The following is a 22,728-nucleotide window of genomic DNA, read 5'->3' as shown; positions in this document are numbered from 1 at the left end:
GAAAAATATTAACGGAAATATTTCCTCTCTATCCGTTTCTAGTTAGTCAACATTTTGTCATTAATTTATTTACATAAACAACATGTTTGGTTTCACGGTGTGTTGGAAACTTTTTAAGGTTTGAGAAAGTCTGCTTACCTTTTCTACACCGTCGGTCCGTCTTTAGTAGGCATTAGCTTTATGTTTTGGGACGAAATTGAACCCATCCGGTACGGGACCAAGCAGCATTTCACTATACGAAAGAAAAAGGTTTACTTTGATTGAGCTCTATACACAGTTACATGCGTTCCGAATCTTACCTTAGCTTAACCCAATCATTGCAGTTAGGTGATGCCATCAGAGTCTCCAGGTCGTCCCGACCACGGTACCCTTCCGGACGTTCATTGATACGCTGCGGTGGCCGCTCGAGTAGACCGTACGGCACGTACCGGTAAAGGAACGACTGCCATTCGAGCAGGAAACGACGCGTGTTTTCCACTCCCTTCGTATCGCTTCCCCAGTGCTCCAGGCCGTAGTTTACGTAGCGTTTCAACATGTCAAACCGCTCGCTGCTGGACGGGTCGAGGTTCTTCCGTTCCTTGATCTCGCGGAAGAGCCACGGTTTGATGAGCGCCCCACGTCCCACCATGACGCCCGAAATGTTGGGACACTTCTCGCGGATGTGCTCGTAATCGTTGTAGCAGAAAATGTCACCATTGCCGTAGACCGGCACGGAGGTGGCCTGCGCGGCACATCGTTGGAGGTATTCCCAGTCGGCCCGCTTGGTGTAACGCTGTTCCTTCGTGCGGCCATGTATCGTTATTAAACTGGCACCCCATTCTTCAAACTTCGGTACGATCTCGTGTGCGATGAGCTTGTTGTTGTAGATGCCCATGCGCGTTTTAACGGTGAACTCCTTCCCGTAGTCCGCGAGAACCCTCGAGCAGCTCTGCACCATCACTTGGAGTACGTTCTGGCGGCGCAGTAGAGCACTGCCTCCACCCTGGTTGAAGATCAAATCGATCGGACAACCGATGTTAAGATCGATAAAATCGATGTCGGCTTTTTCAGCGATGATCTGGGCCGCGTACGTTACCAGCTGGGGCTTGTGGCCGCACAGTTGCACTCCGAAGAGGTCTTCACTTGCGTGTCGTTTGGTGAGGGCCCACTCTTGCGTCGCACCGTTTATGATAGGGATGGCACAGGCCATCTCACCACACGTTATATCGACGCCATACTCCTTGCAGATCCTCCTAAAAGGTAGATTTCCCACGGTTGTAAGTGGGCTTAGATAGAGCTTGTCTCGAAAATCAATGTGCTTCCGTTCCGCACTACGAAGCTTAATGAGATCTTCGTCGGTTACAGGTCCCGTTGGTTTGCTTTCCTCCTTCGGTTCTTCCGCATTCTCTTCGTCCCCATTTGCTGCTTGTTCGTCAGATTTCGACTTATCGGGTTTTTCGTCCTGCTGTAGCTTCTCAAATTTTTTGACAATCTTGGTGGATTTGGAGAAATCATATTTCTTCTTGCGCAAAATATGTTGTAGATCTGTGGACGATAGTTGGCGCACATTAAAAACTACGAACAAACCACACATCAATCATTTCCATCCTACTTACCTGTGCTAAGCCACGTCGAAACGAGCATCGAATTGTCCGCCTTATAGTCGGGTGGATATACATTACGATTGTTTTCGTCCAGGTGTCCCCCGGCGAAGCGGCACGTAACGCCAAAGTTACAGTACCCTTTAGTCGAGTAGATGTAGCACTTGCCGTCGATGTCCTTTGGCTTCAGCTGGAGGAACTTATCCACGTCGTGCGAAAACCGACAGTTTGCGTTTTGGCACTTTTTCCCCTCGCCTTCGGGTATGTTGCCATCCAGCAGCGATTTGCAAAGTCTCAGTGCATCGTCCTGCTTGAAAGGTAGTTGGCGCGCTTTGTTCTGCCCACGGTTCTTTTTCTTTTTGTCGTGTCGTTTCCGCCCGTCTGGATGCTCATCGAAACGGCCCCTTTTTTCCGGAGGTTCACTGGTTTCATTCTCCTTTGCTTCGGCAGCTAGGATTTCGTTTCCACCATTAGTGGGGTTTTCTGCCGATTCCACCGGCTTCTCAACGACGACACGAGGAATGAGGTACCTTTTGCAGTGGATAGTATACTGTTAATCCAAGATGTATCCATTTCACCGTGGCCTTATTTACTTACTCTGCCTTTATATGACATATTCCATCATCCATTTTTACGTAGATAGACTTTTGCTTCCCTAAATTCGGTAATTTAACTGAACTAACTTAGCAACGAGACCGACTAGTGAGATTTGTTATCAATTTGATATTTGACGTTTGTTGAGCACGTGCTTTACGTCAAGCCGAAAACTGTCACTTTACTCTAGTACACCGCTACCTTCGTATGCCCAGGTACTTTGGTCCGGACTTCAGTACAATTGCAATCTTGAAAGTCATTTTAATAAACTTTATCACTTCTTGCCGCTTCGGTACATAGAAGACATCCGTGCGGTGAACCCATCGGCTTTAAATCGCCACATCAAACAACCTCTTATCGCGATAAGCGGCGATTCTTCTTTTAGAGCATTTCAGTGTATGATTTGGCGTATTGCGCGCGCGTTCGCTGTTCTCTAGTCAAGTCGTTGAAAAGCGGGTGCTGATCATTCTGATCTACTGAAAAGATCACAGGGAAGTTTTGTTTGAACCATCGGAAAATAACAAGTGTATGCACAGTTTGGGCCCACTGATTGTACGTAGCTGTAGAATCGTCCTTACGAAACAAGCTTCATCGGCGCTAGCAGCTGCTAAACAGAGCGGTAGGTATTGGTGGCAAGGTGGGGGGGAAAGGCGGGAGTCTGAAAACTCGGTGCAACGGTACTTACGTGTTCCACGTAAGAACTAGGTCTGTAGGTCTCAAGACTACGCGCGTTTTGTAGTGCTTTAACGTTACGTTTTGTTGTTATTGATTGATCGACCGGCTTTCCGGTCGGTTGCTTTGTTGGATGTGAAAAAACAGAATGGTTCACTTTCTAGCTGATAAGAAAATAAATCAAAGAAAGTGAAAGTTTTTTCTTTCCTTTCTCAAAGGGCCCATTACCAGCGTTTTCCGGAGAACTAAGTACGGTCGCCTTGCTATGCCCGAAGCAGCCTCGTCCGAAGCAACCCGGTTCAACTATCCGGAGGCGCGCCGTGATGAGTCGGTGGTGGACGAGTTCCATGGCGTAAAGATCGCCGATCCTTACCGTTGGCTGGAGGATCCGGATGCGGAGGAAACTCAGGCGTACGTCGAGAAGCAGAATGAAATATCGAAACCTTTTCTCGATACGTGCCCGGAGTGGAAGAAGCTGAATGAGAAGCTGCGGAAACGGTGGAACTACCCGAAGTACTCGTGCCCCTTCAAGCACGGCAATAAATATTTCTTCTTCATGAACACGGGGCTGCAGAATCAGGAGTGAGTATTACACGACCTCTACCGAGTTCTAAAGACCAATATTTTAGCCTTCTAAACACTCCAATGTTTCAGTGTCCTTTACGTCCAGGATAAGCTTGACGGTGAACCGAGAGTGTTTCTCGATCCGAACACGCTGTCCACCGATGGTACGATTGCGCTCGTCGGGTCGCGCTTCTCGGACGATGGCCAGCTGTACGCGTACGGACTCAGTCAGAGCGGTTCCGATTGGACCAAGCTGAAGATCCGCAACGTCGAGACCGGCGAGGACTTCCCGGAAACTATCGAGCACACCAAGTTCGTGACGGCCTCCTGGACGAAGGACCACAAGGGTTTCTTTTACGCGCGCTACCCGGCCGTCGATGGGAAGGCGGACGGTTCCGAGACGGCGGCGAATGAAAATCAAAAGCTGTACTACCATCGGGTTGGCGAATCCCAGGACAAGGACGTGCTGATCGCGGAGTTTCCCGAAGAGCCATCGTGGCGATTGTAAGTAGTAGCAAAACGGTTTATTAATTTTAACATGTCTGAACAGCATCACTCGGTTCTTCGATATATTTCATCGTTCGTTTTTTTAGGATGCCGGAGGTTTCGGATTGTGGCAAGTATCTGATGCTTTTCATCATGAAGGGTTGCAAGGATATGCTGCTGTACTTTAGCAACCTGGAGAAGGCTGGCAACCTTGAATCGAAGCTCGACTTTGTCAAGGTGGTCACCGAGTTCGATAGTGACTACGATGTAAGTGAAGAACACGCATGAGGGCAAACTCTAGCGATGGTTTAATTTTATTCCTGTTCCCTCTTATTACAGTACGTTACCAACGAGGGTAGCATTTTCTCGTTCCGCACGAACAAGGGCGCCCCGAACTATCGGATCGTGAACATTGACTTTGACCAGCCGGCCATGGAGCACTGGAAAACGCTCGTCGCCGAGCATCCGAAGAATGTGCTCGATTGGACGACGTGCGTCAACAAGGATCGGATCGTGCTCGGGTACATCGATGACGTGAAGTCGCTGCTCCAGGTGCACAGCCTAGCCGATGGCGCGTTCGTGTCCAAGTTTCCGCTCGACATCGGTACCGTGGTTGGGTTCAGCGGGAAGAAGAAGTACTCGGAAATTTTCTATCACTTCGTTTCCTTCCTGACACCCGGTATCATCTACCACTATGACTTTGAGGGTAGTGGCGCCGCCAAGGAGGAGTCGAAGGAAGGATCCGCCGAAGCGGTAATGAAACCGACCATCTTCCGTGAGGTAAAGATCGAGGACTTCGATAACAGCCAGTACACGGTGGAGCAGGTGTTCTACCACAGCAAGGATGGCGAAAAGATCCCGATGTTTATAGTGCAGCGCCGACAGGACACAAAGGAACACAAACCGTGTCTGCTGTACGGTTATGGAGGATTCAATATCTGCGTGCAGCCGTCGTTTAGCATCACGGGACTGGTGTTTATCGATTCGTTCGATGGAATTCTCGCGTACCCGAACATTCGTGGTGGAGGGTAAGTGTGTTATCGTGAAGATACAACGACAATGTTCGTTTGCTGATACGACTCCATTTCATGCTGTTTTTTTTTCTTATGCATCAGAGAATACGGTGAAAGATGGCATAATGCTGGTCGGCTTCTGAAGAAACAGAACGTGTTCGACGACTTCCAGTATGCCGCTCAGTTTCTGGTGGAGCATGAGTACACGCGCCATGAAAAGATCGCCATCCAGGGTGGTTCAAACGGAGGCCTGCTCGTGGGTGCGTGTATCAACCAACGGCCAGATCTTTTCGGTGCTGCCATCGCGCAAGTTGGGTAAGTGTTTGTGCGTGATCTCTGAGTAGGCTGTTTCTTATCGCCATGGTGTACTACGATGTATCTCTCCATCTCCCCATACAGTGTAATGGATATGTTGCGCTTCCACAAGTTCACGATAGGACGTGCCTGGGTGTCCGATTACGGCGATCTCAACGAGAAGGACCACTTCGAGAATCTGCTGCGCTACTCGCCACTGCACAATGTGCGCACGCCCACCACCGAGAAGGAACAGTATCCGGCGACGCTCGTGCTGACCGCCGACCACGACGATCGCGTTAGTCCGCTTCACTCGCTCAAGTTCATGGCGGCCCTTCATCAGGCCGTGAAAGACTGCGAACACCAAAAGAACCCGCTGTTGTTGCGCGTCTACAGCAAGGCTGGCCATGGCATGGGTAAACCGACGGCGAAGAAAATCGAAGAAGCGACCGACATCCTGACGTTCATGTACAAAACGCTCGGGCTGAAGTTGTCGTTCTAATTCAACAAAACTTCGAAAGGAAACAAACAATCCCGGATAACGATCCACTCCTGCGCTCGAGTCAAATACAGTATAGGAGATTAAAAAACGTATTGTGTGAATGTGTGTGTTGTGTGTAAGCTTGCATTCAGTATCGCCCATTTTATGGGAAAGAGGAGTCCTACGAGAAAATGGCGGGAAATGTTAATTTCGGAAATAGTATCCCTTCGTTCAGCAATCACATTTTGTAGCATGCGGCGGATGCTCGAGCATTGGCAGGCTACGTGATGCTTCCTTTTAAAGCTATTAATTACATTCGCCTATGGTTTATGCGCAAAATAAACAAATTGTTTACAATGAAATGTTTGAAAAAAGTGTTCGTCTTTGTATGTTTTTAAATGAAATGTGTGACACCATATTTATGTATATATATTTGCTATATATTGCACCATTATCCATGAGTAAAAAGTATGACTATGTCCCTCTGATCCAAATTATCCAACTTTTTTTTACAAATGAATTTGAATCAACTAAAACCAACAAATAAATAAATGAAAAACTTTTGCTAAGACTACCACGGAAAATTAGTTAATTTACTATCTATACAGCTACGGCTACAGGTGCGTCTGCAATGAAAAAGAACAAAATCATTCTACGATTATGAGAAAATGTGAAAAATAACAGATCGGAAAATGATGCTGGGAATATTAACAAAATGAACGAACAAAGCTAACAACCCGACACCATTAAAACCAGAAATAAAATGTTAGTTGAAGCACAATTAATCAGAACACATCCCCACGAAATATCGATAGTTTTTTTTTTCGGTATATTTCGAATCGCCATTGGAAATTCTTGTAATTACACGCATTTGTCTTCCGTCCTCAACTCCGATTGTTGCATTCAGTTCATATATGATTTGTGTGTATAATTTTCCTTTTTTTGTTTGTTTTACTTTGCTTGATTACTAGGTGTTTGTCTTTTTATTGTGTGTTTCCCGTGCTTTTCGCAACTTCCATCCTCCCGAGGCATCTCCATGTCTGACAATCCGGTTCCGGTCATACATACATAGTGAACTATTTTAAACTGTATTCTTATACGGGCTGTATATGGCTTGAACGATGATGATGTAAATGAAAAAATGAATGTCTGTATATTGAGCTGCTTTCAGTGGCCAGTTTGAGGAGTGAGTATGGGCGGGTAGCCCCGTAGCTTTGCTCCAGATTGGGCACGTTCTTTCGGAGGGTTAAACATATTGGCCGAAATGGGCGACAACAGCAACGCTGACGCGTACTTTCGTGTTTAAAGGTCAGTTACGCTTGCATTGCCAGTTTCCACTTGTTGGGTATTACGATCCTCTCCAAACAGTCTCACTGCTGGAAGGTTGAGAAAAACTATTGCCTATTATTGGTCGTCTAAATGTTTTCCCCCATTCGGTTTGTCCATTTGTTTTATTTCTGTTCTCGCATCATTTTCTGCTTTTGATTAGTTTGGTTTACTTTAAGTGGCAGAGGTGAAAAAGAGGAACGAACACATATTTTCACCGTTAACGGACCTCCAAGATTTCAGCTTCATTCAACTAAACAAGAATTAAGACATATTCAAATGAAAAACGAAAAATTCCCCACGTTAAAAAATGCTTGGAAAAACCTGAACCTTACTGAACTGTATATTACGTTGTATTTACTTTATTCGTAAATGTAATTTGATTTTCCCATCGCTTTATGGATTCTCTATCTATCTATAAGAAGTGTTTTCTCCCAAATGTCCGATGCGGTATGGAGGATGTTTTCGTTTTGGGTAGTGAATGTAATTTAATATTTTGTATAATCTATTTGCATGTAACGAGTATATCCGAACCGATGTACGTTTGGGCTTGCTGCTGAAGCAATTTTAAGACGTGTACGAAAAAAGGTGTAAACGATAGAAAATTAGCTTTGCCGACCTGGATGATACTTAAGGCCAGTGGTCTGCGTTTGGTCTGTTTTAGTGCTGTAACATATCACAAGCAGCCGATTATGCCGTTGAAAGTTGCATGAAATTCTTTTGTTTTTCTGTTCGAGAAAATGATGATTTTCTGTTGATCTGAACATATATTTCAAAAGCACTACACAATTAACCAAAACGTAAATAAAATACAAACGGTTTAGAGAGTGGCATTTGTGGTCTGTTTGCTTTGTCTTATTTAGCGCCCACGTTCGGTCCAATGTAATTCAGTATAACCTACGATTAGATACGCATCGTAGGAATATCCCGGGCTGGTTTTTCGTAACTATTTTATAATAACATTTATATATCGTTCAACTAGCGACCCCCTAATAATGCGGTTTAATGAGACTCGATATTTGCACACGGCATTCTCGGGCGACATGGGGGCGCCCAGTCTCTTGTGTGGTTTAAACGTGATAACTTTACATGTTACATGATGATATATGTATGTATATACACTTCCACCTTCCTTTCTTCGTTTGATTTTGGCGGATGTGTGTAGCTTAATGACATCGTTTACACCTATAGTGTATGTATGTGGTTTTGCATGATTCATATGTTGATGGTATGTTTGGTTTTTCTTTAAATATTCACTTTGTTTAACTGGTAGCAATATTCTGCTCTACTCGATACTAGGCTATACAATTTGCTTATAATGTACTTATTGTTTTGATAACCAACTTCCACCTTCCACCTTTTTACTTCCCTTCTTCTTTTCCTACTGCTTACAACCTTTCACATACCGACCTATCCTCTCATTTTATGTTTGACGTATTCAAATAAATTTTTAAAAAACCTCAAAGAAAGTAAAGGAAACTGTAATGTTTTTAGAACGGTGAACGGTAATAGTTTTAAATAAACTCGTCGCTTTTAAGTAAACTTTCCTGGCTTATCCGACCGTAAGTCTAGTACGAAGTCTAATGATTTTGCTTATCCTTTCTCTTAACCCACCCGAAGCCCTGATTTAGCTGCCCTCAGCACGTACTTTCACTCGTTTTTTTTTGGTTGAATTATATTTTACATTATAACAATGTGTCCACGCAATACCATCGCTCGTTGAAAAGCTAACGTTCTACGTTGGCGATTCTGGCATTGGTTTCCGGTAGGGGCTAAGGTATATGATTTGCTATCGTGATAGTGAGAGAAGAAAAGTAACGACACAAGTAACGCTGTATATGCATTCGTGTATAACGATATAGTGAGGGCTAACTGACTATAGATATTACTATTCCACGTTCTATGATGATTTGGATTCTAGCGTTTTCGATCACGGTTCTCTACACCGCCAACGCAATACATACCGACCACATCTTTTCAGGGGCGGTCATCCGGTTCATCCAACCCAGAATCGATCGCCTATCGAGTGGAACAGAAATGGAAGCACGTGGGAGCACGCGGCGCTCTAGCAGGGAAGGAACTAGGAAATAGTGATTATTAACAGCGTAATATTTCGTTCTGCGCTAACCCGGTCCCTCCAGTACGTAATAGTGTCGAGGGGGGCTGGCAAGTGTTCTTAGGTTGCCTCCTGAGGCAACTCTACTGCCTTTCGATTTAACTCGTTAACCGAGAAATAAGAGTGTGTTTCTAGTTTTGTTTTTGATTATGTTACACCTTCGCTCCCAAAGAGTACGTATTTCCAGCCGGCTCGGTTTCGGTTGGCTCGATATTGTTGTATATTAGCTACCAATATGGCTGTAGAATAATCCTTTCTCCAGTGTTCGATTGATTTTGTCCTCAGTCCGTTAGTTCTTCCCGTTTCAGTTTGTTACATATTTACATCCCCCGTAGGACCGTTTATTTTGCTCGACGCCAGAACTAGCATCTGTTCCGATCCGATTGCTTTATTAGAGAGAGCGAGAACAAACTACTAGGCTAAACAAAAGCCGTCCTCGCCGTCGACATTGACTTGCTAAAAATTAGTTGTAATCGTAATCTACTTGATATCGTAAGTTCTCCTGTACAAGCGAAAAATGGCGTGATTTAATTGAGGCGATGGCACGGGATGTAATGATTTTTGGCAGGCAGAATTAGGGCAGCACGCGCGATCGCCGCAGTTTTCCACCACGCAGGATGACGGTACGGTTTAACAGGCCGAGCAGAATTGTTGATCACACGATGGATATAACATAACATGTTTGATTCGAAGAAAGTTCGTTCGCATTTGTTAGCCCGTTAGTAGCACACAATTTGATGGATGATACGGAAGTAAAGGAGAGAAGATAAAGAAGAGATGGATCATTTACAATGAATGTTAGCGGAAGTGACAGCAACAGCAGTAGCAACAGCAGCAGCAGCAGCATCAGCAACAGCGGTTAGTATGATTTTGCTAGTGGCGTTAGAAAAATACAGTTTCCTTGATGTTAAACAGCTTTTTGAGCTTTTCAAAAACGCTACATAGTCGAAAAACGGTGCAGAATTATTATTGGTTGAATAATTATGAAAAAAATGGGTTATGTTAAATCGACTGAATATAGTAGAAAATATAAATGACTTACGCAAGAAAAATAGTTGTAGAAGACTTTGTTTAAAATAAAAAAAAAACAAAATTCATAAAATAACCATTGAAATGCTAGTCAATTGCTGGAGTTTTGATTTATGTGTACCGCAGAGCACGTGGCTTCGCAAATCTGATTCGTTTATTTACTAAATAATAATATGCATAGTATGTGTCTCTGTTACTAACAAAAGTATATAATCGTAGTTGATAACTAAAGTATAATGCCTACTAGTATATAAGAATATAATAAATAAAAAATCCATGTCGAGCGAAAAACAAAGGGGAGAATAGACTACGACAATTACTATCTGCAGCATTATCATGTTCCGTTTCCTATTTGGAAGGTAACAAACACCTCCACTGTACACCGACGATACTTTTATATGACTTACGTTAAACAGTACACTACCGTACTGTTGTAGGTTTGCTAAATTATACGTATATTTGACGTATCCTCTCTCTCTTTTCTGAAGCGTGAAAAGATGCCCTCCCGCGTCTTTCTGTCTGCTTTTTACTGATATACGCTCGCCATCGAGAATGCGGCATTCTTATGGAAAAAAAATGTACACACAAATTTTCCCTCGATACCGTGGTACGAAAACGAACGAAGCACGTGACGAGCAGCGTTTAAATTAAATCAGATCCGATCGATTTGCGGCACAGATCCGACATACAAGGTAAACAAAAACAAAGCGACCCCAACGGTCCCAGGTTTAGGCTACCAGGTGAATTATGTAAGTGGAGTATATGCAATTTTCTTTTGTTTTGACATTTGGTCCTATGCGTACCTATGTTTTTAAAAAGTAAGATTTAATTAATAACCAACCATTGGCTCACGCGAATATCTTTTGTTCTTGTTTTCTTCATTATTACTACTCCCAGAAAATGATAGTAGATCGCAATCAATAAAAGAACTTCACGCGCTGCGTTTTCCACGAGACGGGGTGAAGGTTCTGATAATTTGTTCGCTAGCTGTTTTCTTTATTCCACCGATGGCTTCCGATGCCAATTCTAACAAACCTGTGATGTAGCTTATACATCGAAAACCCGACAAGACATTTTTCCCCAAATCGAGGAAAACGTTGTTCCTAACCACCCTCGGAATGCGAATGGTGGCTTTTATTGTAGCGAATAACATTTTGGAACGGTCCACTTGGCTTCTTATCGGTGATTCTTTTAGAATGCTATCAATCTGCCACTTTTCCCTCTCCGCTAGACAAATATACACAAATGCTAAAAGAATATCTAACTATGAAAAACAAAATATACACCCTCCCTACCCGGATTCGTTATAGTTCAATAGTATTTTGCTAATGCCAGCAGGGCCAATCATAGTCAAGCAGGGCTAATCCCGGTAGGCGCGGTACCTGACCCTTGCGCTAAAGCCCCGTTCGTTTTGGTGATGATGATAAATAATAAATACATACATAAACTAAATCACATTGTCACAAATCTATCTATACAATAGCGCATCGAAGCCCCTGCCCCCGCCCCCGGTTCGGAGCACATTCTCACGAGGAATGGAATATTGTAGGCTAGTCTGCACAGTGTGGCCGACCAGTCAAATAGAAGAATCAAACGTTGTGGGTAACGAACGGCACGGTTTGAACAGTAAAGTTAATCCCGCTCAGCGCTGTACGTCGGAATCGAATATGAAGTGTCGCGCATCTACTCCTCCGAAGGACTAGATATTTTTCTCATCCCGGGCTTCCCGTAGAGCATTGCGATCGGTTTCGGTGAGCGAACCATTGCTGCTACCACCAGCTTCGGCTCCCTCCTCTTGGCTATCGGTCAGCGACGAATCGCCTTTCCCGTTTGCACGATCGTGTAGGTGGTGGTGTGCGATCGTGCCGGTGGTTAGGATTGGCGAGGATCGCCGGGAAGAGGACGTGCCACCGGTTGTTGGTGCGGCGTGCGGCTCGCCCATTTCGAACGAGGTGGTACTTTCGCTCACCTTCGTCGATGTCGTGCGCCGAATCATTACCAGCGGGCTGCTGCGGCCACTACCGGTTTCTGCCCTTATCAGGACCCCATTACCACTAACACCAGCACCACCACCACCACTACCACCAACACCGTTCGCTCCGCTAACCCCACCTATGTGCACCGATTGGTCAATGCTGGAACAGCTGCTGTTCTTCACATAGATCACTTGCTTGTGCAGCTGGTGCTGCTGCTGGTGCGGCTTCCGGCCCAGGCTGCTGCTGTTGATGTTGATGATGCCGTGGCTGCCATTTTGGTGCCCCGAAGCGGACGACACCGATGAGGTGGAGGAGGAGTACTGGTACTGGTGGTGGTGATGATGGTGATGATGAAGCTGGTGTATCTTGGAAAAGCTTACCATTTCCGATGTGAGCGAGTTCAGCGCCTTCTCGACCGTGGGCTTGTGGCGGTCCCGGTCCGACATGGGAGACGAATGGCCTGAGAATGCTGGCGAATGAAATAGGACATGTTTTAGTTTCGCCCAACACATCGGCGTGCCAGCGGTAACACTCACTTCCAATATCACCGCTCGAGCTCGAATCCGTAAAGCTGGGCGTTCCCTCAGTCCACGTGGGGGTCGATCCTTCGACCGATGCTAGGGCTCCTCTGGAGCCGTAATTGCTATTGGATGATGATTCGACTGCTAAATGACTTTCTAATCTTATTTCTGATATACTGCTTTTCGTCCATTGTTGGTCGTTTGTTGAATTTGAACAATTTAGAAATCAACATGGGTATCAACATGGGTTGTGGGTGTGTGCCGGACAGTCATGGGAGGTGGTGCACCGGTATGAGGCGGCAGATGGTAATGATGGTGAATGGATGCGGAAAATTGTAGCAGCATTCCGCAAACAAATACACACACACACACACAAACACATTCCGCGACAGGGGACAGATTTCATGTGCGTGAGGGTAGGAGGTTCATGGTACGTTGATGCATTGGCGACATGGACAGGCAGGAGGCGTAGTACAAGCCATGAGGATGGAGCATCCATGAGGATATAGAAAGAGAGAGAAAAAAAAGAAAAAGAAGAAATATAAATAAACATATAAGATAATATGTTGTAGGCGATGCTAAGAGAATTAAAAGAACGCAAATTGAAATTTCATTCCATTCCAAAACAACAAACATTTGGTGGTTCTGTACTGCCCTCGTATGAAGCTAACGAAGAGCGCACAAAACCGTGTTAGACGATCGCACAGCCACTAGAAAACAAACGAAAAACGGTCACAAAGTTTAGAAAAAAAAAAAAAACAACAGGATATTAGCTGCTCACCATGCATTCTCTAAGCAGAGTTCTTTGAAAGAAAAATATGGATGATCAATTGATGTTTCGATCGATAACTGAACGAAAAGTAGAGAGTAAAACATGAAAACAGTAACGGTTAGCACGAAATTATTAGTAGTTGTGGTGAATAAAGGTAACATACAACACAGGCATGGGAAAACGAAACGAAATGGACAAATTAAAACACTCAAGAACATGCTAGATAATGATACCGTTTGTCCAGGGGCAAAAACAATCCAAATTGCTGGAAAAAGGTACAGAAAAAGATCTTTGGAGTTGTTCCAATATGTTTTTTTGAGAGATGTTTGCTTTATGTTTCTGTTATTCGATTGGTTCAATTTCACATCCAGCATTTTGTTTGACTCCGACCATTTTCTCACTTCTTTTCTTCGATTTACTTTCAAATACGAGCACGAAAATATACTGAATAACGAATGAGTCAACGAGAAACAGTTTCATGCGATTCCATAAATTTAGGAAGTAGTACCTACAACGTTGCATGAAATATAAAAAAAGCTCGTTCGTATGCATACAGCAGTTTAAAGGAAAGTCGAGATGAAAAATAACAATTGAATCAAAAAGGAAAATCATACTATCTAGAAATGCAAAACAACCAATTGATCGGAGAGTAGACACAGAACACACCAAGCTAGAGAGCGTTCAACGAGAAGATTCAGAAAGTGACAAAGAAAGGGACGACAGAAGAAATGGTTCACGAAATAAGGTAGGCAGGATCGAGACATCGAGAGAAAGGAGTTGGAAAAACTCACAGTACACAAGAACGAGAGAAAAAGGGAGCGAGGAGGTAGCGGGTAGAGAAGGTAACGATCGTCACAAAACATAAAACTAAACGGATGTCCCCCTCCCCTTCTCAAAGGGCGTGGACTAAAGGGGACGGAATTGGAAAACGATTCCTCCTCCCCGTGGGTTTGCACATACCTTATTGAGTCTTCTTTGTAGTTATCACTGCGACACGAAGTGCTCCGTCGATCGACGGAACCGCCACCGCCGAGGCCGCCACCTCCTCCATCACCGAGGCCACCACCCCCGTGGGCACCGCCGCCACCACTGCCACTGGGACCGGCGCTGCTGCCGATTCCGCTGCTGCTGCCCGTTTTGTCGTCCGACGAGTGTCGATGGCTACTGCTACCGTGCTCGGAGATGTCGTCAAAAGCGGGAGGAGGAGTGGAAGAACAGGAAGGAGATGTGCCTAGCCAGATACGAGATACGAAGCGTCTAAGTTTGATTTTTTCGTTGTTTTGTTTTGTCAGGTTTTCAATATTTTTTTCCGCCTCGATTCCGCGCAATTCGCACGCGACGAAATAAATGCGTGTGGTTCTGTGACTGGTACACAATCAAAAATGGTGTGTGTGTGTGTGCTGCATGTTTATGTTCTTTTACATTTGTTAAAAAAAAAAAATACGGAAGCGATACCAAGTCAACATAAAATACACCAGAGAACACTATTGGAAAAATAATTTGCTAAGTTCCAACGAAGCTCCCAGTCGACTGACACTGTGTGGTGCATGGTACGGATGAGATCTGGCCAATCCCAATCCCACTTGAAATTGATTCTCCGTATCCGATTCGCATCCATGCCATGTCAGAGGATAGATGAATGATTCTGAATCCCGTCTCTGGATCTCGATCCCAATCTTGGTCACTGGATCGCATCATAATCCTGGATCTGGATCCTGATCTTATCTTATCCCAGACTTTTCTTGTTCAAACATATAATTTTAACGCAATGGGACAAGAACAAAATCGATGCAAAACTAAGTAAAAATGGTAGCTCCAGACAAAACTTCCAGCCTACCTACATTGTACGTAAATAATACGAAAACTTTTTACAGACAATTTATGTACATTAAAATAAAGAAAAGAAATAATAAACGGTACAAAGGAGTGGATTACGGGAGAAATAACGCTATGGCGCAATTAGTGGGTGAACCAACAAAAGGGGGGAAACGAGCAGAAAGGCGCAAAGAAACACGCGGTTGATTGAGGATCTCTGTCTTATTCAGGAAAAACTATAAACCGAAGCTATTTCCGCTGAAAGGAAATCTTGTCATTTTTATATTTTAACGAAAGGCGAAAAACCAAAGTCACGGAAGGGGGAAAAAGAAACACCAGTACGCAATCGAAAACCCACAGCAATAACCAAAGCGTCAAAGGCGTCAACAAGCGGCCAGTGGCCATCAATTTACTCCAGCGGCCAGTGTGGAGAGGCGTAGCGAGCAAGCGAGCGATAGCGGGAAGGTTAAAGAAGAGAAGGTGGTTTCGGGGAATCGGTGGGAATTATCTAACGAGAAAGAACCGACAAGGGAGGAAGAAGAGAGGGAAAGCGGACGAGGGAGAACCGGAACCAGCAGCGCATTTAAACGAACTCTCCTTCCAGGCTAAACTGCTCGAGGTAACTTTCGAGGTTATGATTTTCGTCCAGTGGCAGCCCGATGCGCCGGATGATGGATGCTTTTTCCTCCTGGCGCAGCGAATGCGGCGCGTCTTGGCGGGGAACATCGTGGCGGTGAGCTTTCGGTTTCAGGCGCGAAAGAAAGCTTTCGTTCCGACAAGGGCGTGCATGGAGGACGTGCTCCTCCTCCCTGTCGACCGGAACATGGTTTTCCCCGTACGCAGTTGTCCTCGGCAAATCCGTTTCCTCCAGCGAGTGTTGATGGTTTGTGGGCATCCGGTTGAGTCGTTCCTCGTTACGACGAATTTCTGCTTCGATTTCCTCGATTCTTCGCTGGATTTCATCGTGATCGCGAACCGTATGTCGTCTTCCAGGGCGTGCGGTTATCGTTGGGTTTGTTTGCTTCGGTTTCGGCGGTGGTCCAGAGGTTTTCTTCTTCGGTAACGTGTTGTTTGCTTGAAATGATATGTGCCCGTTTGGAATAAAACGTGGCGCTCTTTCCAGCGTTGAGCAAGGCGAACTCGCATGATCAAACAGCTCCCGGCGTGCTTTGACGACATTTTTTAAGTTCGCCAGCACCAGCCGGTCATCTTCTTCCTCGTTCCGCTCCACCGCTGATCGGTCCACCGTTGGCACAAACGGTGGCTGGTTTTTCCGCAGGCATTCCTCATCGGCAACGGCACAGTAGCTGTTGTTGTTGTTTTCATCTTCAACCAGTGTTTCCTTGATGATCGGTATCGTGAGCGGCAGTGTTGGTTTTGTGTTGCGACTGACCAATGCTTTCGAAGAGCTGCAGTTACTGGGTACACGCGAGTACATCGATTCGGAACGGCCTACCGTGACCGCAACCGATTTCGTCGCCGTACGCTCAAAGTTCCTTATCATCTGCTGGACCGATGATCCGCTACCGTTGCGACTGGAAAGCCTTTCAAACGATTTGGCAGCATCCTTAACGTTCGTCGTGGCCGGGTTGTTCTCGGCGACGGGTGATTTTCGCTTGACGGCCACCACTTTCGGTACCTTTACCGAAGCAGCGACCGGTGGTTCCTCGTTTATCACATCGTCCTCCCGAACATCTTCATCGTTGGACAGATTATCTCCGTTCTCCGAAACGCGGAAGTCGTTGCTGCTGAGCCAGCTCAGCACTTTGTTTGGCGAACTGACCAGGCACGGTTCATCCGCATCTTTCTCCAGGAGCGTGTCGAGCGCATTCCTAGACGGGATCCGGGGGATTCCGGGAGATCGCGACTGTGGCCGCAGATGATCCCGGTTGACCTCAAGTCCGGCACTTCGCACGGGATCACCTTCAGTTCGCTGATGATGGTGGCCACCCGTTGCCACCGTCCGCCGTTGTCTCTTACCTGCACGAATTGTGTTTCAGTGTGTGATTCAAAGGAAGGTGATTTTCAGTTTGCTACGTTTTGGCATCCTGCTTGCCAAGGCCCCCAGCAGGCCAGCAGGGCGGGTATTTGATGATGGAGGCAAACGAGCGAAGGACACTAAAGTAGATTTTTTTTCTCCAATGTTTTCCTTCCAATTCGGTATTCGGTATCCTTTTTTCGTTATCGCCTTCTTGCATGCCCGTTTGCCTTCCATCTGCCCATTTTTACTAACAAACCAAGCAAAAGGAGGGAGGGAAGAACCAAAGACGCTTGAGGTGGTAAGGTATAGCTTTATCGTGTGAAACTTTAGTCGGATCCAGTCGGATTGATATCCGAACATATCACGATGTGAATCAATAAATGTATAAAATGCATGATATTCTTGGGTGAACTACAACATAAAACGACTGCTTTAAAAAGCTTTAAAAAAAATCTTTTGAATATCGAAAGAGAAAACTTTTGAAACAAATTCATGCAAATTTTCGAAAAGATGTTGCAAGTAAAGAAAGAAAATTTAATAATCCGAAAGTAAACAGATTGTAATAAAAAAAAAGTTCCATTTAACACAAACACAATACTCGAATCTGTGCAGAAGACAAAGAAACACGTGGTGAAAGAGAATCGACATAGAATTCCTACGGAAACAACAAACTGTGTGTGTGTGTTGCGAATTTATGGATTCAAAAGGATATTTACTATAGAGGAAAAACTACATTTCGACGGAAAACTACAAAAAAAACAACAGAATACAACAAAAACAACGGGGCAAAATGCGCACTCGAACGCACACAAACACACCTGCACTGGAGCCGCGTCCCCGGTGGCCACTGGACTGGCTCGGAAGCGATCCCGTAGCCCCCCGTCCCGAACCGGTTCCGCCCTTGTTGAACTTTGGCGAACCGCGCGGTGGAACCGGCGGAGGGACGCTCTGCTTCACGACCGACGTTTTCTTTTTCAACGGTGGCATATTGGTTGGCGTACCGGTTGCGCTGCTACCACCGGCCGCCCCCTTGCCGTACCCGGCCGGGCCCGTTCCCCCTTTACCGCCGGTGGAAGCAGCACCGGCAAGACCGACCCCGCCACCAGCGGCCGCACTGCTGCTCGAGGTCGTAGTGATTGTTGCTGCCGTGTGTACACTGGAGGACGTTTCTACATCTGTTTCCGCGGTCCCGTTTTGAGGGTGTGTGGAGAGTGTGGAGCATCACCAGTAACCAACAATTTACAATCGTTAAGATGTGCCCGTTTATGAAACAGAAAAGCATTTTTTCCAGCGCAGCACATTGTGAGGTTAGTAGATTAAAAGAGTAGGAAGAGAAAGAAAACAAATCAGATCGCCAGGCTTGGGATTAGTGTGGTGCTATGGTTAGTTCAGGTTATTGATAACAGAGCTTGCAACTTTCTCGTGTTTGATCGCACGGAGATCTTAATTCGATTATAAGTTAGCGATTTGACATTACAAAACCCTACAACCAACGGTTTAACAATCAGTTCGACGGTGGAAAACACGATCATATAGGCTTAAAAAAAAGGGTCATAAATTACCTGATTTAGGTGTCCCTGTTGTGTGCTGATTGAAATGCGCCTGCGTCGGATTGAACTGTTGGTTTTGGTGATGGTGGGAGCTGCCGGCTACGGCTGCACAACATGTCGTCAAACAATCGTTCCGAAAGGAAATAAAGGAAAAATTCAATTAGTTTTTGCAAGCAACTAACCGCGCGTCCATCGTGCTAATGCTACTTGTCGGTGTGTGTGTGTGTGTGTGTACGGTATGTGACTATTCTAATAGGGAAAAGACACTTTTCATACAGAAAAGCATCCTTAGCCTTATGTTCGAGTAGTGTTTAGTTTAACGAATCGTGTTTTTGTTTAATGTGAGGTCCTTTTTCTTATGCCTAGAGATGAGATAGAACAGATAATCGAGGGGAGAGAGAGAGAGAGATACATACGAGATAAAATGATAGCACAACACAACACGCACGTTAAAAGGTACAGAGAGATAAAGAGACAGAGACGGTGACACAAAAACCGTGACAAATCGAGAGTACATTAAGAAGTAGTGTGTGAGGGGGTAAAGAGTATTAAACTAAACAAAAATACAACATTAGTTTACGGGGGGGTTATACGGGTACGGCAAATGGTTTCACAAACGTGAAAGTGAAATAGAGACAACTCGTCTCGAAGGACATTGATCGCGCGGAAAAATAGTAAACTTGTAGAACGTGTTAAGGGTAACATGACAAAACGACGGAAGCACGTCAGCGTGTTCGAGAAATTTAACTAAATGGAAGTGATCTGCTTAGTTCCGGAATTTCGCTCATGCGGAAAATACGATCGAAAACAAACAACCTAGAAAAACCATGAAGGTAAGTAGTAATTAATTCAAAGCGATAGGTAACGGCGTAAAGATTTTGCTTAAATTTTGCAAATAATTTCCAGATAATGTTAAACTTAGGCATGGTGTTAGCGATGATGAATAGGCAAAAAAAAGGATTCCTGAATAAAATGTATATAGACGGACAAGATTAACCATGAGGTAGGAGATTAGGAAAACAGTGTCTCAGTTAAACGTTTCGTTATAGACAGCGAAGAAAGACATAGAACAATAAAGGTGACACACGAGAGAGATAGAGAGAGAAAGAGCACAACAGATGTACGATTATACAATTCGAATAGAGATAAACATGACAGAAGAAAAGGAGTGGGAAAATATTACATCTCGATAGGGGCTGTTCGGTATTGTTAGTTTCAGATGGATGGAAACAAGTTAACCCTCGTTAACAAAACACAAACAAAAACTAAAACTAGAATTCTGATAAAAACTAATACGCTATAACAGAACAGTGTAAAACCTTTGCTTGGAAATATACCCTAGTGGTGGTGTGGAAAACTTAAACTAAATGAAAATTAAGACAAACACTTACGCTGACTATCAGTTTCTTCATTCTTTGCTCTCTGTGCTGCTTTCGACAAACTTTTTCTCTTGGATGGTGAATGTTTTAGCGCTTTACATGGAATTTAGTTACGATGGGGTTTTTTTTCGTATAATTTAAATTTGGGTTTTTAGTTGGTTTGAAAGGTTTGCCGTAGCGTTTATACGTTTGCCAAATATATTTTAATTCGAGCCAGTCACGTTGCAAAACCGATAATAAAAGCGCAAAAAACGGAGTCCCGGACATCGGCCCGGTAGGATGGAGAAGTAGAAGATGGCGCAGAGGGTTGGTGGTCATGGTCGGTAGGGTTGCCACGATCACGCGCGGTTCGATCGTGTCGATGGTGATGGTGGTGGTGGTGGTGGTAGGTAGAGAAGAACACAGGTTCGGTTTTCGGTAGTGGAGGTAAGGTAAATCAAAAAAGAAAAATATAGAAAGAAAAAAGAGAAAAACAAACAATACGATGAAGTCAAAACGCACTGTTCGGGTTAAGTTTAGTATAACATTTGCTTAAACTCTTTACGAAGAAGAGGCCGTACTGGTACTGCCACTCCCTTCTTCCACTCCGGTGGATTTGAATTATAGTAATAAGCACTGTGTAGAGGTAGTTTAGCGGTAGTTACGTATCCAAAAGCACTAACACTAAGAAATCACTCCTTAATTATGTATATCAAGAGGTCAATCGAACGAAAAAATACGAAAACTAGACTCGCAAAACAAAACGAGGTAATCATATACGAGAAGAAGAAGTAGAAAACAGAGCACTCTGGGGCAAAATGGTTAAGAATACAATATTTTACTTAAAACTCATCTTTCAAAGGAGCGAACCTTTTACAGTTTATGGTACAGAATTCTGTCTGCGTGATGTAAAAGAAAGAATGAATTGCTTAGCAAATCTCTGTCCATGGACATGGAATCTGGATCTGTGGAGGTGTGATTAGCAACACAAGCTAACTTAATGAACTAGTAGTAGTGTGGCGTAGAATGAGTAAAAGGCCTACAAAATAATATAAACCAATAACTTTTGCACGAGCCTTATACTGGTGAGGTATGTTACAACAGCATGGTGACAATTTTTTCAATTAAAATATATTGTCCAACAACTTTCCTTGAACTTATGAAATAATTTAAGAACAAAACTTGAAATAGCATGTGATTGTGTGAACGATGGAAAAGGCAAAAGATAGAAGAAGAAATATAGAGTAAAACGATCCAACTATACGAGCAAAACATAAAGAATGCACACAAAAAGAGGAAAAGCTTGTACTGTTTAACTACAAGTAGCTCAAAGAAGAGTTTAAATAAAACATCCTCTGGCATTCCCATTCAGTGGTCATTCCTGCTGGTAAGAGAACAATATTACATACGGCAACACAAAAGCAAACACAATAGCTGGTAAGGAAAAAGTTTATGATTAGTATTAACATTCACAAAACACGATAAAAGAAAACGCAATAGAAACATAAGTTAGTCTCCGTTCGATAGGATTATATCTTTAAGGAGGCAAGGGGTCCACAAGCAACAGAATAGGAACAGAGCATAAGTAGCAAGAGAAGAAAACAATTAGAAGAAAGCACAGTAGGTTTAAAGTAACACACACGAAGAAACAAAACGCATAACAACACGCTATAACAACAAGAACAACAACAACAGGAGAATGATGTTAGATTACCTATGTAGCTGGTGACCAACGTGCGAAATTTTCTATGATTGCCTTTGATCTCGGGCAGATCCACTGGTGTTTGTATTGCATTAAAAGGGGTATTGAAGATTACGCAGAGTATTGAATATTGACGGAAGAGTTGTTTTGTTGTAAACATTTAACATTACAGTTGATGTAAATATTGTTTGGCCCGCCAGAAGGTAATTGTTTTTTTTTTTTTTTTGTAAGTTTTTGTAGCAACGAGTTTAGTCGCAGCGTGAGTATTTTCATGTTTATATTATCAAATATATCATACACGTGGATTGTATAAGGGAAGAGAAAGAGAGATAAGAGAGAACAAGAAGCAAGAAGAAATATAGATCAGAGAATTGCTTTTCATTGACAAAGAGGCGACGCTTTCAAACATCGGAGACGTGTGAGTAAAAACGAATACTGTGACACAATGAAAGTTTAGTTAGTTTTTTTTTCTGCATATTTGTGGTCATCATACTAGTATAATTCTAGTGGGTTTGAGCTGAGAGATTTCGTAGGTATCACGATTTCATTAGTTAGGCTTGCTATATTCACCTCCTGTACAAAGAGTAATGGACACCACTAGCGGAAATATTGGTATATTTCCACGGAAACGAGTCACCACAACCAATTCTAAACATAGACGTAGACATACGAATCAAATTTCTATACCGTGAAGGTTTTACTACCTTCTTATTGAGACAAAAATGAATGATTGCATTTCTTCTGAGTGCTTTTATAGTAGGTATTAAGTGAGCTACAAAATGGAGAAACCCATTACATAAATTTCGTACAATAATAAAAGTACATCAACATCGAATTGAAAAGAAAAGTATCTTATGCATTTAACGGATGTATTACGGAGCCCTAAGGCTCACACTGC

General features: G+C 43.9%; 3 protein-coding genes across 3 annotated transcripts in view; 1 reads left to right on the top strand and 2 right to left on the bottom strand.

The window, feature by feature from the left end:
• Positions 1-36: 36 nt before the first annotated feature.
• LOC131266123 (tRNA-dihydrouridine(47) synthase [NAD(P)(+)]-like) lies at positions 37-2,327 on the bottom strand. The gene is made up of 4 exons (XM_058268491.1): positions 2,178-2,327; positions 1,596-2,110; positions 300-1,524; positions 37-232 (listed from the first exon to the last, which is right to left on the bottom strand). Exons 1-4 carry the CDS (start codon positions 2,207-2,209, stop codon positions 163-165), a joined length of 1,842 nt encoding a protein of 613 aa, XP_058124474.1. The 5' UTR covers positions 2,210-2,327; the 3' UTR covers positions 37-162.
• Positions 2,328-2,414: 87 nt separating this feature from the next.
• LOC131266122 (prolyl endopeptidase) lies at positions 2,415-6,052 on the top strand. The gene is made up of 7 exons (XM_058268490.1): positions 2,415-2,793; positions 3,065-3,428; positions 3,501-3,914; positions 4,004-4,163; positions 4,236-4,924; positions 5,012-5,224; positions 5,309-6,052. The coding sequence occupies exons 1-7, from the start codon at positions 2,703-2,705 to the stop codon at positions 5,703-5,705; spliced, it is 2,328 nt and encodes a 775-aa protein (XP_058124473.1). The 5' UTR covers positions 2,415-2,702; the 3' UTR covers positions 5,706-6,052.
• Positions 6,053-11,130: 5,078 nt separating this feature from the next.
• The window catches only part of LOC131266117 (uncharacterized), a 40,908-nt gene continuing 29,310 nt past the window's right edge, over positions 11,131-22,728 (bottom strand). The window contains 9 exon segments of the mRNA XM_058268478.1: positions 11,131-12,600; positions 12,668-12,828; positions 14,385-14,411; positions 14,479-14,584; positions 14,587-14,681; positions 18,131-18,395; positions 18,783-18,875; positions 20,162-20,242; positions 21,843-21,905. Coding sequence (XP_058124461.1) covers positions 11,855-12,600; positions 12,668-12,828; positions 14,385-14,411; positions 14,479-14,584; positions 14,587-14,681; positions 18,131-18,395; positions 18,783-18,875; positions 20,162-20,242; positions 21,843-21,905 — 1,637 coding nt within the window. The 3' untranslated portion in view covers positions 11,131-11,854.

This window comes from Anopheles coustani, chromosome 2 (assembly GCF_943734705.1).
Source record: "Anopheles coustani chromosome 2, idAnoCousDA_361_x.2, whole genome shotgun sequence".
In the NCBI taxonomy this organism is placed as follows: Eukaryota; Metazoa; Arthropoda; class Insecta; order Diptera; family Culicidae; genus Anopheles; species Anopheles coustani.
The sequence above is the reverse complement of the archived record's forward strand: the minus strand, read 5'-3'. Positions and strand labels throughout refer to the sequence as shown.

Bases quoted from the DNA above. Each gene is read 5' to 3' on its own strand.
- LOC131266122 (XM_058268490.1), top strand. From the start codon at position 2,703: ATGCACAGTTTGGGCCCACTGATTGTACGTAGCTGTAGAATCGTCCTT. The intron at 3,915-4,003 runs GTAAGTAGTAGC...TCGTTTTTTTAG, and splicing joins GAAGAGCCATCGTGGCGATT to GATGCCGGAGGTTTCGGATT. The intron at 4,925-5,011 runs GTAAGTGTGTTA...CTTATGCATCAG, and splicing joins CCGAACATTCGTGGTGGAGG to AGAATACGGTGAAAGATGGC.
- LOC131266123 (XM_058268491.1), bottom strand. From the start codon at position 2,209: ATGGATGATGGAATATGTCATATAAAGGCAGA. The intron at 1,525-1,595 runs GTAAGTAGGATG...TATCGTCCACAG, and splicing joins TTCGACGTGGCTTAGCACAG to ATCTACAACATATTTTGCGC. The intron at 233-299 runs GTAAGATTCGGA...TCTTTCGTATAG, and splicing joins AATGATTGGGTTAAGCTAAG to TGAAATGCTGCTTGGTCCCG.